The 18,385-nt window shown below is 44.5% G+C and overlaps 1 protein-coding gene across 1 annotated transcript in view; it reads left to right on the forward strand.

Moving 5' to 3' along the window:
* The first annotated feature begins 204 nt into the window (after positions 1-204).
* Positions 205-18,385, forward strand: part of DNER (delta/notch like EGF repeat containing) — a 317,674-nt gene continuing 299,493 nt past the window's right edge. The window contains exon 1 of the mRNA XM_047082312.1: positions 205-453. Coding sequence (XP_046938268.1) covers positions 205-453 — 249 coding nt within the window. The remainder of the gene's footprint in view (positions 454-18,385) is intronic.

Here is an 18,385-nt window from a genome sequence, read left to right on the forward strand (position 1 = left end):
CCCGCCCCTCAGGCCCCGCCCGCCGTTGCCCCGGGAACCGCGGATCCCAGCAGCTGCAGGAGGCGCCCGGCCCAGCGGAGCAGCCCTCGCCGGAACCGCCGTCGCTCCAGCCGCCGCCGTCGCTCCAGCCGCCGCCGCCGCCGCCGCCGCCGCCGCCGCCGCGCCCCAGCTCCGGCTCCCGCTCCCGCGCCCACTCGGTCGGCCATGCCGCCCCGCCGCGCCTCGGCGCCCGGTGCGCAGCTGCTGCCCGCGTCGGCCCTGCTGCTCCTGCTGCTCGGCGCGGGGCCCCGCGGCGGCTGCCTGGCCAGCCCGGTTACCTCCGCGCCCCTGCCCGCGCTGGGGCCGTGCGCCGCGCAGCCCTGCCGGAACGGGGGCGTGTGCACCCCGGGCCCCGCGGGCGAGCCCGGCTACAGCTGCACCTGCCCCGCGGGGGTCTCCGGGGCCAACTGCCAGGTGAGTGGAGTCGGCGGGCGTGGGGCGGGGCGCCGGCCGGGGACCAGCGGCTTCTCCCCGCCGGCCGCTGCGCGCTGCCCCGAGCGGGGCTCCAGCGTGCTCGACACCAGCTTCTCCTGCTTCCCGGAGGGGATGGATCCGGCCTCTCGGCCCGCGTGGGCGCGGACCCCTGGCCGACCTTGCAAAAGCGCCTCTTCCCTGCCCACCCCAGTGCTCCGGCCGTGCCGCCTGGGGCTCTCAGGGCGTGCCGCTCCAGGGCCTGGCAGCCACCCCAGCCTCGGTACTCCTGGCACGACCATTGGCCACCAAGTGGCGCGCCCCTCCTGGGCCAAGCCGAGCCACGCTCCGCTCGAGCGGGGTCTCGGTGCTTGCCTGGCAGCTCCGAGCGCCCCCCCCCCCCCCGCAAGGTGTTCAGCGTCCGGGTGGCCCCTGCCGCCAGTCCCGCTGGACCCTGCGCGTGTCGAGGGTGCGCGGTATGGGAGTCGGGTGATGGCGGGCTCCGTGCCAGGTGGTCGGACACTTTTCTTTCCTTTCCTCCAGCCTTGAGGGCTCTGACAAGGCAGCTGGAGGCCGAGAGGGCAGCTGCCTTCCCGCGGCCTGCCCCTTCTGGGCTTAGGGGGGAATGTTGCATCTGTCGGACGGGTTGGAGGGGACATTGTGCGTGCGGCCCGGGGTGTCGCCCTCCGGGCCGGACGCTTGGGGCGGCCAGCCAGGGCATGAGCAGGGCACTGGGAAGCTTCGAGGAAGCGCGGGGCGGCGCGAGGGATGGGAGGTGGCCAGCGGCCGCGCATGGATTTGGGATTCATGAGAGAATTTGGTAGAAAATAATAAATGAGGCTGGGTATATGCTAAAGCTCGGTGACATCTATTGACCTAAACATCAACATTTCCGAATAGGCGTTTCGGTAATGTCGTGTTGGCGAGTAGAAAGAAAATGCCCAAGTCTCCACTCCAGGGCGGGGGCAAATAACAAACTTCTCTGGAATTCTTCAGTTAAACCAGGTGAATGTGGAACATATTTGGGAGCAAATGCTTTCTTTCATACATTTGGAGTGCAGGAGTTTGTTTTCATGAAAATTTTATAAAATGCTCCAAGAGTTACTTTGAGAATGCCCAAATGGACTCTTCTGTCTGTGGGGAAGAAAGACCACAGATGAGATGAGATGAGATGAGCTTTGATTTTTTTTTTTTTTAATAGAGGTAAACGGGATTGAGACGCTTGACCTTGACAGCCAGAATTTTTGCTATTCCCTAGATTTTTTTTCTTTGGTAGCAAATTATCGGTGAATCTGTCTCTTCAGTGTTGTGTCCTTTGTTAACTGGTTCCAATAAGCTTTAATTCCCTCGCAGAGATGCTGCTACTGAGTGTGTGTGGTATGGCCATCCGGAGTGGATCGGGGACATGACGACTCTTTGGGGAATTTGCTGTTGGAGCCTTTCTAACCATCAGGACAAAATCTTGCCGGCTAATTTCCCCTGTTGTTTGATGATTCATGTGACTTTTGTGAAGAAATGAGTTGCCTGAATGCTTCTATCAAACTGCTGATATATTTACATGTCTGAATTCCATCCTTGAAGGAAATAGTTGATTTGGACTCAGAGTATAGCAGGGATGGACAGGAGAAGGCAGGTTAGTGTGTACTCGAATTTGAGTAAAGGGGAAGAAAAGCTGGGCATTGGGAATTTAACCCAACTCTGAGATTTGTGTGTGTGTGTGTGTGTGTGTGTGTGTGTGTGTGTGCGTGACTCAAAAATTATAAGAAATCTTCAAGAAAGGCTAAGACCCCTGCAGTGTTTCCTAGATGACTAACAGAGAAGCACAAATATATATATATTTTTTGTCTTACGTAGTGGTGTGATATATAATGTAATTCATTCAGAAAGGAGTCACAGATACATAAATACTGCAGAACCAACTGGTTCAAGACGGATTTGGGTTTCTTGTAGAGCTCCCATTCCAGGCAGTGTCAGCTACAGAGTGCTGCCCACCTGAGGAGAAGCAACGCTGGGTGTTCTGAGTTCCCCGTTGGAGAGAGAGCCAAAATAACTGTAATTCTAACAGGAGAGGTAGCAAATTTGGAACCCGATCTGGCTTGGTTATCCGGAAGAACTTAACTGAGATGATTCAGAGCCTTATAACCCTTACAAAATTGATTCCTGACCATTTTAACTTAATCTTTCATGATCTTGCAATAGTACTCAAGACTCATTTTCAAAGGCAATCTCAACAGAGAAGATAAACAGAGGGGGAAAAAAAAAAACCCAAACCCTTACACATACTCAATTACAGATAAGGGAAGTGGATGTTGGCCACTGCAGCCTGGTGGTTGCTGAAATAGAAGCTGGTACTCACTGGATACATTGGAAATGGAATTTTACCTGTATGTGAAGAGAAACCTTTAAACAGAGAGTGTCACCCCCACCCCCAATCGCAAAGACAGTGTTAGCAATGGAAACAATAGAACCTAACTCTGAAGTTTTGTTTCTTTTCTTTCTTTCTCTCTTCTTTTCCTTCTTTCTTTGTCCTTTTTTTTTTTTTTTTTCAAGAAAATTAAGAAAGTCCTAAACCACTAGTCAGGATTAAAATGGATTAAGGCTGTTTTCAGCGTCCCTGTGGTCTGCTGACTGACTGTGCAAGCCCATTGATCCAGGCAGTGCTTCTGGTGTCAGCCGGTGACAGGAACTCATGGGATCTGGGAACTGTGTGATGTGAAGGCAGGATGTGTGGGCCACAGATAAACCTGCTGTGACAGGTGATCTAAACTGGCTGAGCCTCAGTTTCCTCATCTTTGGGAATGAGACCTACCTCACAGGGTTTGTGATAAAGAGTCTGATTTGGCTTTTTGACGTGTGACTGCTGACAGCTTTTCAGTATCACCCCACTTTCTTTCCTTCTGCACCACATCAGGGCAAGCTGAGAAAGCCTGGGTGCTTGGAAGGGGTTCACACCCTGCAAGACCCGCCCAGGCTCTACTGGCCCTCCCCTGTCTGCAGTTACCGCCCCCCCCCCACCTCGTTTCCTTTCCCTTTGTATAAATTAAAAATTTTAAATGTTTATTTATTTTTGAGACAGAGACAGAGCGTGAGTGGGGGAGGGGCAGAGGGAGAGGGAGACACAGAATCCAAAGCAGGCTCCAGGCTCTGAGCTGTCAACACAGAGCGCCACGCAGGGCTCGAACTCACCAACCATAAGATCATGACCGGAGCCGAAGTCCATTGCTTAACCAACTGAGCTACCCTCCTTTCCCTTTTTTCTTAAGCAACCGGTGATCAATTTGGGAGCTGCCTGATCTCCCCAGAAAGCCCCGTTATGTGAGCAAGAACCTGTTCATACCCTGCTGGTGTGTGCGTGGCATTTTCAGTCTTGACATTCAAACCAAATTTTGAGTGGATGACCATCCTGTCTGTGGGATATCCACAACAGCGTTTTGGGGAAGATTAAATTCATTATATGTTGTAAATCACCAAGCACCCATAGTTCCTCCATAAATTCCACCTCCTTCCCATCTTTTTGAACTTTTGCACACATTTTATATACTTATTACCTAACTGTATGAGGTAGATAGAACAGGTGTCGTCATCTCTTGTCAGATGTAGAAATTGAAGCTCATTTTGACTGAATGACCAATCTAAGATCTAGCATTATGATTGCCCTGAAAATCATACAACATGTATGTATGTATTTTAAGAATACTTATTTTCTAAGTCCTCTATCATACTTAAACATAGTAAATCATGAGGGTTCAATAGATTCTAAAAATATATATGGAAATCTACCCTACACAGACATGATGATGATGATCGATGATGACGATGGTGATGACGATATTGATGATGGTGATGATGATAGCGGTGGTGATGATGGTGATGATGATGATGACGGTGATAATGACGACAATGGTGGGGATGGTAGTGATTATAATGATGGCGATGATGGTGGTGGTGATGGTGGTGATGGTGATGGTAGTTGTGGTGGTGGTGATGATGGTGTGATGGTGAATATGGTGGTGATGATAGTGAGGGTGTTGATGGTGGTGATGGTGATGGTGATGATAGTGAGGGTGATGTTGTTGGTGGTGGTGATGATGGTGATGATGGTGGTGATAATGATGACAGTAGTGGTGATGGTAGTGATTATAATGATGGCGATGATGGTGGTGGTGATGATGCTGATGGTGATGATGGTGATGATGGCGATGGTGGTGATGGTGATGGTGATGATAGTGAGGGTGATGGTAGTTGTGGTGATGATGATGGTGCGATGGTGAATATGGTGGTGACGATAGTGAGGGTGTTGATGGTGGTGGTGGTGGTGATGATGGTGATGATGATGACGGTGATAATGATGACAATGATGGTGATGGTGGTGGTGATGATAGTGAGGGTGATGATGGTGGTGGTGGTGATGATGATGATGGTGATGGTGATGATGGTTGCTAAGTCTTTTCGCAAGCACTTTCCATGCACCGGCACTGTTTTGGGGGCTTTACAGATGTAACTCGCCAGTCTTCACAGTGTCCTATGAGCTGGGTGCAGCTACTGTCCTGTTATGTAGGTAAAGTGCAAACAAGTTACATGACCGGCCCAAGGTCACACAGCTGGCAAAGGGTAGAGCTGGCTTTTGAACCAGGTGGCTGGCTTGATGCAGAGCTGTGGAGTTTAAAGTCCAGCCTTGGTCCCGCCATTAAGCTGTGGGACCTGAAGCAAGGGCTATGACCTCTTGGAGTGTTGTCAGTAAAAAGAAGATAACATGATTTGAGTCGGTTTTGCTCTAAAACACTGACCTTGAGTGGCTCTGTCCAGCTGGGGTAAAAGGCCACAGGAATGACCATGACAGCAAATTCTTATGCCACATACAAAGTAGGACTTTCACCTCAGAGTTAGAATTCTGGGTCCTAGCTGAAGTTATTTTCCCGTGATGACAAGCAAATGGGCACTAACTAAAAGAAATACAAATATTTCTGGTGGGTTTGAAAAAATCTTCAACTTCTAAAGGATTGAGACTGCTCTTCTCACCTTTCGGGTTCATTTGGCGAAGCAGGTAGGTATCAGAGGCACAGTGGCCGGGCCAGTTTTTCTTTTCTTCCGTTCGGTTGGGCCAAAGTAGGGATTATTTGAATTATTTTAATTTGTGTTCTTTTGTTTGTAAAACTTTGTTTTATTATCATGAAATAATTCTTTGCCAAGTATTCAAGCTGTCAGACACCTGTTTGTTTCCTCCTTGCATGTTCCCTAGGAATCTTATCCTTTGTGATTATAAGGAAATGTGTCAATGTCTGCACTTGGAGAGAAAAGGGGCTTGCATAGCTGCTTTTTATGCAAGTTAATTTTACTCGCAAAGCTGATTCTAGGATCCTCTCTTCTGATTAAACATGCTGACTTGAAACAGTGGTTCTGTTTGTGATGAATCCATTTTCGATCGGAGGTTGCTAACGAACAAAAGAGAATTCTGGTTCTTTGCACAGCTTTCGTTTTCTCTGGTGGACTTTTTGCACACACGTGCACACATAAGCTCACGTGCACGCATGCACACAACTCACGTGCACACAGACACATGCACACAAACTCACAAATGCATGCTCACAAACTCACATGGCATTGTGTGCAACATGTCCAATATTAGCGGAGGGGTCAAGAGACATCGCTTCTTTCTCTGGCTTTTCTGTCAACCTTGAACCTCAGTGTTCATACCTCTACGATGGACTAATGTGTTTGCCTTCTTTTCTTTATAGAAAAGATGAAATTCACAAATGGGAATATGGGGAAGTTTTATCAATAAGTGGAAAGAACTATGGGAGAATGAATTTTAACACGTTTTTTTAGAAAAGTAAAATGTTGCACAAATACAACTTATCCCAAGAAAAGGATTATAAAATTTCCATATAGAATAGGATTATATAGGATCACAGGCAGTTTATTCCGTGCCTGTGATCGTCTTCAGTGAACGGGCTCAGCTTTTTCTCCCTACTTGGATGCATTATGCTAAAATCTAAATATAAAAAAGGAACAATTTGTTATATTAAAATTTTGATAAATGTGTGCTTCTTTTTATTCTGAAATAAATGAATAATTTCTCAGAAAATTCTCAGTCACCTCATTTTCCTTTGAAACGAATGAGTTAAAATCCTATAACAATTTCAGTAAAAGAAAAACAGTTGCTTTTCTTGGTGCTATTAAAATGAAGTTATTTTCCTATTGTGTTTATCTAGTGCATTCTTAGGAAACATCACTTTTGTCAGCTTGGCCACCTGACAAAAACACATTCTGTCTTTAGCTTCTTTGCTTAAGCTTCTCATGTGACATGGTACCATCCAAAATGGCCTTGTTTATGGCTACGTTTCACAAGCATCGAACAGGAAAGAAAACCTATCTGCAGCTGAAGGGCATTCGAGTCAGAAAGCAGAATGCCCGAGCTGTATTTTTAGATCTCCTTATGGATTCAGTAGGCAGCTGTGGTCAGAGCTGTTTAGCCCAGTGGCAGGGACTACAGACTCTTGTCCCCCAAACAGAAAATCCAATAACACAGCAAAGTTTTGTGGACAGAATTTCTTTATATTTACCCCTTCCTCCTTCCCTGATGCTCCCCTCACCCACACATCTGGCCCCCAACCCTGGCTGCCTCTAAGAATCCCCTGCGAGCTTTAACAAAGATGAGTGCCTGTGTCCAACTGTCCCCTGTTCCCCCAGATTCTGACTGAACCGGTCTCAGGCGGAGCCCGGGCACTGGTGATTTTTAAATGCTGTCCAGGTGATTCTGTATGACCAGGAGTGAGACGTGCCTGCTAGACCCTCATCCTCTCCCTGCAACCTCCCCCGACCCCCTGCCTAGCATGTAGCACACGCAGAGAAGGCAAATGCAGTCACACCTGCTCTCGCTCATTCTCACCACAAGAGCATCCAGTTGCGAAGGGCCTGGCATTCCTCGCCCACGTTCTCCTCAAATGGCAGGGGTTTGCATCTCAAAGTAGACTGGAAGTCTCCACGAAGGAGCCTGATGGATGATGTGTTCTGCAGTGGAAAGAGTCCAGTGTGCATTGGAATCCAGCTCTGAGTGCATTGGATAAGTAACTCATTGTCCTGTGGTTTGGTTTCCTCGTGGAATCCTGATGCCGACCTTACAGGCCGTCGTAGCTTGGAAACGTATCTGGCCCAGTAATAGCCCAGGAGGCACCCAATAAAAAGCTATTGTGCACACCTACCATAGGAATCTTATTTGTTTCATGCCTTTCTTTACAAAAGTGGGGAGCTTAGAAAGCCCTTTCCCTTGGACCAAAAAGAAAAAAAAATTCTTTCCTACCTGACTTCCAAAGAGACCGAAATTCCATCAGTAGAGATTCATTTCTTTGGTTCTGATGTATCAGATGCTAGAAGACTTGGAGTCTGGTGCTGACTCCGCACGGCATTCACTTCTGTTGGTCGGTTCCTCCTCTGTACTCCACTGACCAAGTGGGTGCCAAGAACAGAGAACAATGTGAACTGAGCATGTGCTCTGGCCTAGACTTTTATGGAATTGTTCACTGCTTTATTTGAACACTAACCTGTCTTCAGCCAACATTCATGATGTGAGTCTTAGGGAGTGTCTTCAAGAGAAGAGGCTTCCCTCATCACTCCTCCCTCTCCCCAGGGCGAGTGAGGGCAGAACAGGACCCAAGACAGGGACAGGCAACTAGACGGCTGACAGGTATCCAGGTCAGGGGCTGCACATAGTAGGTGCCCCACAAATACTGCTGAATACCCAAGTGGCTTCAGTGGGATGCAACTGTGGGCACCCTCAGGGCACTGGGCAGCATGGGGCAGATCTAGGCACACGGGGAGGGACACTGGTTAGGATTAGGAAAGCACGTGAAGAGAGATTTAGCCTGTTTAATAACTTTCCCTAGTTCCAGGTCTGTTCTGGGCAGTGCATGATAGTTTTCAGTAAATCGTTTGCAGTAGCCTTGGCTTCTAATCCCCTAATAAAGCTTTCTTTTCAAAATACTTTTCTTACGAATTAAATCAGGGGTGGGCAAAGGACAGTCCACATCGTGTCTCTCCTTCCCCTCCACGCTAAGAGCTAACAATGGATTTTAACGTTTTTACATGGTTGGAAAAAAATCAGAATGAGAATGATATTTTGCGATGCGTGAACATATGGGAAATTAAAATTTCAATGTCCATCAATAAGGTTTTATCGAACACAGCCACACCCGTGCTTTTAAGTATTGTCTGTGACTGCTTAGGAGCTCCAGCGACGAAGTTGAGTAGTTGTGACGATATGATGGCCCACAAAGCCGAAGATATTAATCTGGTCCTTGACAAAGGAAGATGTTTGCTGAACATTTCTGTAAATGTTGGAAAGAATTTACCTTTGCATTTTCATTTACAGTACAACCTTGGTTTGTGAGCATAATTCGTTCTGGAAACATGTAGGGGTGCGTGGGTGGCTCAGTCGGTTGAGTGACTGACTTTCGCTCAGAGCATGATCTCGCAGCCGTGAGTTCGAGCCCTGCATCGGGCTCTGTGCCACCAGCTCAGAGCCTGGAGCCTGCTGCAGATTCTGTGTGTCTCTCTTTTTCTGCCCCTCCCCCACTCACACTCTGTCTCTCTCAAAAATAAACATCAAAAAAAATTTTTTTAAATAGAGCATTCTGGAAACATGCTTGTAACCCAAAGCACTTGTATATCAAAGTGAATTTCAAGAACCATGGGTTCAGTTGTGATCATGTGACTTTGGGGCATCACGTGCTACTCGTATTACAGGATATTGCTCGTTCGTCAAATTAAAATTTTTTAGAAATGTTTGCTCATCTTGCGGAACACTCACAGAACAAGTTACTCACGCTGCAAGGTTTTACTGTATTTGACTTCGCTGAAGGCTGGTCCTCCTTGCTCCCCCTTTTTTCTTCCTCCCCCGGTCCCTTCTCTTTGAAGGGTGTCTACAGCCAGGTTCCAGGGCAGAGAGACACGTGGACAGATAAACAAAACCCTTGTTGTCTTCAGATTGCTTTAATCCCAGGAATCATCCTCGACAGACGTTAGCTTTTCATTGCCCATCAGGCCTTGGTTTAACGTGTTTGGACGCTACGGTTATGGCCGGTTTGCAGGGAGGCAGGAGGCAAAGGAAATGGTAGCTGTCAGGAGCTGGGGTGTGAATTTAGAGATTAGAATCTATGCCCACTGATAAGCTTATTAGGTTTCTTTACCCCGGTTCCTCACTCATAAATAGGAAGGTTGGAAAGATTAAGGGGAGTAGCTTGTGAAGCCCTCCCACAAGCTCTGACCATACAAACTATTTTTATACAAGTGGATGGCTAAGGAAACTTACCTGGGGGTCACACCGCTCAGTGACAGTGGGCGATCTGGGCCCTGGCGCTGTGGCTTCGAGTAGAGTGTTTTATTACTACTGTACTGCACTTCCCTCAAACTGTGCCATGTTTATGACCTTGAACGTGAGTGCCCCAGGGGACCAGGAGAGGAAGCAGGGGTAATGCCCCCCATTCTGGCAGTTTTAGTTTCTATAAGGATGCTCTGCGTTTGTACAATGGTACGGTTTTTCTTTCTTCAAGAGAGAGAAAAAGCATAAGGCTCTTAAAGAAGAGCGAGGATTTGAGACACGAAATAAGTGTATTTAAAAGAAACCGCCTCTTGAGAAGAGAAACATGTCTGCTATCTTTGCTAGCAGTTCCTGAAAGCTAGCACATCCTTTAGAATTTCAATGCTGGCCTTTATCTGCTGCTTGTAGTTAATTTAAAGAAACATTTGTCATCCCCTTTGGGCTTCAGAGGCAAATTGAAACTCCTTCACGGAAGGCATCCTGTGGCGGAAGTCATCACGAGCGATGAAAACGAGCTAGTACTTTTTTTCCCGGGAAATCAGAACCAGAGTCTGTAGTAAATGGGCTGATTTCTGCCCAGATGGAAGTGCACCCAGTGAGGGGGATGGCCAGTCTCCCGCGACATTCAGGTTAGATTGTTGACATGTGTTCTTCATTAAAGAAAAACTGCGTGCTTAATTTTTAAAAAAATTTCTTTATTTAAATTCAAGTTAGTTAACATACAGTGTCGTATGGGTTTCAGGAGTAGAACCCAGGGATTCATCACTTACACGTGACACCCAGTGCTCATCCCAACAAGTGCCCCTCCTTGGTGCCCGTCACTGATTTAACCCATCCTCCACCTCCCAGCGACCCTCAGTTTGTTCTCTGTATTGAAGAGTCTCTTATGGTTTGCCTTCCTCTCTCTTTTTATCTTATTTTCCTTCCCTCTCCCTATGTTCATCTGTTGTGTTTCTTAAATTCCACATATGAGTGAAATCATGATATTTGACTTTCTCTGACTTATTTCCCTTAGCATAATACACTCTAGTTCCACCCACGTTGTTGCAAATGGCAAGATTTCATTCTTTTTGATCTCACGTTGTGTATATACACCACATCTTCTTTATCATCAGTTGATGACATTTGGGCTCTTTCTATATATAATTTGGCTATCATGCTTAATTTTCAAGCAACATGGAACGTATTAGAGCAGGCAAAGTGTTAAGTATCTCCTCAGTATATTACCTTAGAAAGGGAAGACTGCGCAGGAACCGCGAAAAGAAAAACAAAACCTCTAACTTCAAACTGACCTCCATGTTTTTCCTTGTACAAAGGGTTTCCAGACTTTTTTCTTTCTTTTTTTTCCCATTAAGTTATAACTCACACACAGTGAGATTCACCCTTTTAAGCATTCAGTTCTATAACTACCACCGTAATCAAGGTATGGAACAGCTCATCACCCCCATACATTTCCTTATGCCTCTTTGTGGTGAACTCTGTCTCTAACCTCATGCCTCTGGCCGCCGTCGGTCTGATTTCTGCCCTTATGGTTTTACTTTTCCATAATATCATATAAATGAGATCATACAATATGTGTGCTTTTGAGATTGAGCCATGCGGTGATAAGTATCCAGCATTTGTTTCTTTTTATTACTGCATAGTATTCCATTGCATGGATATACTATTGTTTGTTCTTTCACCAACTGATGACATGTGGATTGTTTCTGGTTTTTGGTGATTGTGCAGAAAGCTGCCATAAACGTTCACGTGGAGGTCGTTAAGCAGGCACACCATTTTCGTTTCAAGTAAATACCCAGGAGCGGGATTACTGGGTCGTGTGGTAAGTGCAAGTTCAATTTTATAGGAAGCTGCCAGACTGTTTTCCAGGATGGCTAGAGCATTGTGCATTTTTATCTGCAGCAAGTGAGAGTTTCAGTTGCTTACGTCCTTACCAGTTCTTGGTATTGTGGGTGATTTAGATTTTAGCGGTTCTAACAGATGTGTAGTATTCTTACGTTGTGATGTTAATTTGTATTTTCCTAATGGTTAATGATTTTGAACATTAAAAAAATATGCATTTGCCATCTATGCTTCTCCTTTGATGGGTACAAAGTTCTTTCTATATTTTGAGTACAAATCCTTGATTTGATATGTGGCTTGCAAATATTTTCTCCTAATCTGTGGCTTGTCTTTTTATTTTCTTAACAGTGTCTTTCAAAGGGCTGTTTTTAAGTATTGATGAAGTCTAATTTATTAATTGTTTCCTTTTGTGGTTTGTGCTTTTCTGTGTTCTAAGAAATCTTTGACCTAAGGTCATGAAAATTTCCTTCTGTTTTCTCCTAGAATCGTATTGTTTGAAGTTTAGACTTGGGTCTCTGACCCAGTTTGAGATGATATTTGTATGTGGTGCAGTGTATTGGTAATTTTTATTCACTTTTGGCACATGCTATCCAGTTGTTCTAGAGACATTTGTTGACAAGACTATCTTCACTGAATTATCTTAGAAATTTTATTGGAATCATTTGACCATAGTATGTGGGTCTATTTCTAGACTCTATTATATTCCATTGACTTTATTTGTTTTAAGTTTATTTATGTATTTTGAGACAGAGAGTGTGTGGAAGGGGCAGAGAAAGAGAGGGAATACCAAGCAGGTTCCGTACTGTCCGTGTGGAGCCCGATGTGGGGCTCAAACTTCCAAACTGTGAGATCATGACCTGAGCTGAAATCAAGAGTTGGGCTCTTAACTGACTAAGCCACCCTGGTGCCCCTCCATTGACTTTATGTATTTATCTTTTTGCCAATTCCATACTGTCTTGGTTACTATAGTTTCATAATAAGACTTGAAATCAGGTTGTGTGAGTCTTCTAAGTTTATTCTGCCTGCCTCCCAAATATTACACTTTGTTTCTCTGATATTCAAATTTAAGTGGGAGTCTGTATTTTGAATTTACTAAATCTGGCAACCTTACCTCAAAGGCTTGACTAATCCCTACTCCAATTCCCAGAGATTTTTCTGAAGAGTACATCAATGGCACTTTAAATTCTTGCAGAACAATTATATAGGCAAATTTTATTGACTTGAATTAAAAACATTAATTTTGCTCATAGTTTTACATCTTCATGGGCCCTTTTAAGAACAACCGTCAAACTATGTCAGGGCATTAAAATCTGTGAAAATATAGTGAAAAAAGCCCATTGGTAAACTTACCTGATCTTCCTTCCAACCCTTCTACTAATCTCATGCTTCTGCACCAATCACCGTCTGCATTTTGGTGTGTAGTTTTACACAGAAGCATACATGAAGCGGATGCAAATACTCATCTATACACACAACTATAATGTATAGAAATAAAAGCATCCTATAAATACTGTTCTGTGACTTTTTCTTTGTCTATTTTGAACATCTTACTTTGAATGTGTCTTAAAACAGAAAGCGAACTCATTCTTTTTGATGGCTGAATAGTATTCCCTTGTGTGGTTGTGTGACTATGTTTTAGTCTTTACTGAAGTACATTGTTTCCATTTTTTCACTTATAAATAATGTTTAAGTGACTATACACACACACGGTGACATATATGTGTATAGATGTCAAAAGCCACATCATTGAATATTCTAATATTGCTAAATTACTATGCAAAAATGTTGGACAGGTTTGCAATTTACTAACAGCATATGAGAATGCCTATTTACTCACATTTTTGTCTTTATGGGTTTTCCTATTTTTCTTTCTTCTTGTGTGTGTTGACTGATAGACAGACTTGGCATCTCATTGGTTCTCTTTGCATTTTAAATATTATAAGTGAGGGAGAACACTTCTTAAGAATTGCCTGTTCTTATTTTTGCCTAATTTTCCTTTGGGTTACCTTTTTTTCCTCCCATTGATTTGCAATAGCTCTTTGTTATTGACGGAAATTAAGCCTTGTCCTTTCTGTTTAAATCTCTTTTCCCTAGTTTATCATTTTTCTTTTGGCTCTGTTAATGCTCGTTGTTTTTCTCTTTAGAGGCTTATAGTTTTTGGTTCTTATTTAGCCAAACTTGTCAATGGTGTGGTTCATTAATTTTAATTACAACTCTAATGTTTGATACCAATACTACACTATATAATATTTTAAAAGTCACCTGATTTGAGCCAGGAGTTTGCTTTTGAAGAATTCCATTTTGGCCTAGGTTTATATTGATAGGCTCATCCTATTGTCTTTTAGAATGTACAATTAAATATAGCCCCACTTTATGACTATTTTAAGAAGGGTTGGCATGGACTTCCTAAATCATATTTAAATACTTGTAATTTATCTTGACTTTTTCTTGAGCCTGAAACACTGCAACCATTTTATTGAGATCTTTCTTCTTCTTCTTCTTCTTTTAAAAGACACACTCAGTGCATTGTTCCTTTAATAATTGGCATGGGTTCCTTAGTATTTTGTTAAAATCACCAAATTAATTTTAATGGCATTATGGGATAATAGAGTATTTCTTAAAAGTTCTTGATTGTGTAATGGTCTGATTACAAAAAGTGTTGTTCATCCCGGCTTAGGCAGAAAAAGGTTCATCTTAATATTCAGCAAAATGCAAATTTCCCTTCTGCTTTAATCTCCATATAATATATTTTTTTTCTTTTCTTTTTTTTTTTTTTAATTTTTTTTTTTTTCAACGTTTATTTATTTTTGGGACAGAGAGAGACAGAGCATGAACGGGGGAGGGGCAGAGAGAGAGGGAGACACAGAATCAGAAACAGGCTCCAGGCTCTGAGCCATCAGCCCAGAGCCCGACGCGGGGCTCGAACTCACGGACCGCGAGATCGTGACCTGGCTGAAGTCGGACGCTTAACCGACTGCGCCACCCAGGCGCCCCAATCCATATAATATTTTTTAACATGCCCCCCCCCCCCCGCCCTGAGAACAACCTCCTTTCTCCTGACCAAGAATTTTTGTGCTCCTCTAGCTTCATTTTCACTCTTTAAAATTGGCCATTGTTTTTTTTTGGTTGTGCAAAAGGGAATTCTTTTACTTCTATAGAAAAGCCTCATAATGAGAAAATAATAGAGACAGAGAAATGAGAACTAATATTAGCATTTCTATGAGGCCTAAAATAAACTCTCAGTTGGAGAGAACTAAATTTAATGTTATTATTTTTGTCTTTTACAAAGGGAGGGTAGCACAGGGGGTGGGGTGGGGATTTGGGAGCTGTACTGACCCAAAGGGAAGCACTCTTTTGTTGTTGTTTCCTAAGAAAAACAATTGTTATTATTCTGTTTGACCTTCATAGTGTTAAAAAATGCTACTAAAAATGATGCTGACCCTTTTTAAACATCACAGTTGTAATTTATGTGAAGTTTCTCTTGCTTCCCTCACCTGCAAGGGTCTTTAGAGATGTTTTGTGTGTTTAGAAGAGGTGTTTTTCAAGCAGAGCCCGTGGGAATTTGGGGAAAGTTGAGAGCCTACTTTCCTACTCTTGTATGTTTGTGATTCCCTTAAAAACAGCCTCCTCGGTAAAGCTGGGTGTTCTGTCCCAGAATGGAGAGTCTTTACTCGTGCCAGAGCTCACTCACCAAGAGACCTGCTTCCTTCGTGGCTCCTCCAGATGACAGGTTGTTTGCCTCTTGACATAAACTCTTAACCTGAAACCTGGAAAAAAGCACATCTTACTGGAGAATTCTAGTGTTCTATTCTAAAGGCTCTGACCGGGGGCGCCTGGGTGGCTCAGTCGGTTAAGTGTCCGACTTCGGCTCAGGTCATGATCTCCCGGTTTGTGGGTTCGAGCCCCGCATCGGGCTCTGTTCTGACAGCTCGGAGCCTGGAGCCTGTTTCAGATTCTGTGTCTCCCTCTCTCTCTGCCCCTCCCCCAGTCACATTCTGTCTCTCTCTATCTCAAAAATAAATAAACATTAAAAAAAAAAAAGGCTCTGACCATGGTGCATTGGGAAGAAGCTTAATGCATAGAAAGGAACACCGATGGATGTTGTGTGTATTACAGTAGAGAGACAATAAGGTCTTGAGATATCCCATGGTTTCCCATAATCCCAAGTGGCCTGAATTATATATCATCCCAGGTATATCCATGGGATCTGTATTATCTAAAAAAAATTTTTTATTGAGGTACATTCACGTAATATAAAAGTAACCATTTTAAGGTGAACAATTCTGTGGCTTTTAGCACATTCACGATGTTGTGCAATCAACATCTCTGTCTAGTTCCAAAATGTTTTTATCACCCCAAAAGGAAATGCTATACTTATTAAATAGTTGCTCCCCTTCTTCCCTTCCCCCCGGTGGCTGGCAACCACCAATCTACATTCTGTCTCTATGAATTTACCTGTTCTTGATATTGCATGCAAATGGAATAATATAATTTGTGACCTTTTGTGTGTGGCTTCTTTCACTTAGCATAATTTGGGATTCATCCACATTATAGCATGTATCAGTAGTTCCTTCCTTTTTATGGTTGAATGATATTCCACTGTGTATACATATGACATTTTATTTATCCATTCATCCGTTCATTTGGGTTATTTCTACCTTTTGGCCATTGTGACTAATGCTGCTATGAACATGATTATATAAGTAATTGTTTGAGTACCTGTTTTCAACTCTTGGGGGTATATAACTGGGAACAGAATTGCTGGGTCATATGGCAATTCTATGTTTAACTTTTTGAGGAACCCCCATATGGATTTCCATCTGTGTTATCTTCTTATACAGCCTGAGCCCCAAGATCCTCCCTTGGATGGCTACTTGCAGCTTCTACTCACAGGCCGGACTTACGTCTTCTTGTTACTGTCCCTGCCTGGGCACACAGCAGCCCAGATGTTCACTCCTGGCCTGGTTTGTGGCCCTAATTCCCTTTGACACTCTGCTTGCCCAACTCTGTGGTCATTGCATGGAAGAGCCCAGCTTCCTGTGGCGCTGGCCCTGGAGGGCCTGTCAACGGAGAGTTCTCTTTGGCTCAGCCTGAGCACTGCCCCTCCAGTCCAGTGATTCATGCCTCAATCTAGTTCCTATTGTCTGCTGAGCTCCTTTGGGAGAAATAGAGAGATTGCCAGGGCACTTGTGCCACCATGAATAAGTGACCTTAGATGTCATTGGTCCAATTGCCTCATTTCACTGAGGAGGAAATGAGGCCAGAAAAAAGTGTGCAAGGCCATCCGGGTCATTAGTGGCTGGATAGAGCTTGAGAAAGGGCTTTAACATCTGGTTGGGTGTCCTTCAAGATACCCTGTGTAGTCCCCTCTCCTAGGCGCAGGCACCCATCAGACACATTCGGTATGTTACAAGGAGAAACAGAGCCTCTCCAGTGGTCATTGTGGGTTATAATATCATCTGAGCTCACTTGTTTGTTAAGGAACTAGCTGATGAGGGTTTATGTAGAGCACTTCTATTGTTAGTTTTAATGAGTTCAGTGTAAACGAGTTCAAGTGGGCTGTGGGGAGGGATCTCCTGCATCCAACGATGAGCCAAAGCATGGTGGGCCGGCCGGAGATCCCTTGTTGCCTAGCAGTCATCCCCAGGCAACTTGATTCCTACAACCTGAACTTGGTGAATGTCTGCAGGAATGGGGATGGGCAGTGCACTTGGGAAAGGAGTGGGAATGGGATGTTTTGCAGGCTTGATATGGCTCCTAAGGCACAGCACCCCCTTGTCCCCAATACTAAACAAATACAAACCAACCAACTTCAGGGAGATGGCAGTTCTGGAAATTCTGGAGAGTTTGTGGCCCACAGAAGCTCATAAAACAATTGAATTCTCAGGTCAAGAGTTCAGTGTGAACCTCTGCTTACCACCAATCCCTCTGTTCCCATGACGTGGGGTCATCCAGGCCTGCCCTCCTCACAGCCTGACAGCGAAGTGCCCTTTTTTGCAGAAAACTGGGAGCGGAGAGGAGATGGCATTCTTTGCTTTTCATTGCAAGGCTAACAATCTAGGGAACTCACCATTCCGATGGCCATTGATTAAAATGGTCAATGGGCGATGCTTAAAATGGTATTGGAGGAGATAATCAAGAGGACGTGACTGTGGGGTGACTCATAAGCTGAACCCGGGCAATCAAAGGCTCCCCAGTCCCTCCCCACCCTTGGAATATACATCATGCCCCCTGTTCCTGCAGTCAGAGCCATTTTCTAGGATGCAGCCTTGAGGGAGTAAAGAATTGTTCGGACCATTTGGACAGTGACTGAACCTAGTTAAAGCCTCTGTGTAAACTTGTAAGATTTCGCAGGTAGATACAGTGATCTACCACCCAAGACAAGCCTGGTATGTAAGTTCCCTTGCTTTTTTACCTTCCCCCTGCATCTGGAGTGGCCTGCCTCATTCTTTGGTCTCTCCTTGCCCTTTGTGTATGGAGGGCAGTTTTACTTTTCCTTTGGGAAGTTTCCAAGTTTTTGAACCAACAAATGGCACCATATTTCATAGACTTTCAGCACCTGGAGGGATTCTAGAATTCATCTTGGCCAGTTCTCCAATTTTGCAGAAGTAAGTGAAAGCCGATGAGATGAATGTCAGAGTCAGGATTGGCATATCCAGGGCTGTCTTCACCGAAGCCTTTAAGCTCAGAATCTCAAAACACCAGGAACAGTCTTCTGGGGATGGGCGTGGGTGGGGATTTATAATAAAAGTGTTCTCATGGGCATTCAGATTCAAA

This window comes from Lynx rufus, unplaced genomic scaffold, assembly GCF_022079265.1.
Source record: "Lynx rufus isolate CCGP_SWC_20201006 ecotype Redwood Valley unplaced genomic scaffold, mLynRuf1.p SCAF_2, whole genome shotgun sequence".
NCBI lineage: Eukaryota > Metazoa > Chordata > Mammalia > Carnivora > Felidae > Lynx > Lynx rufus.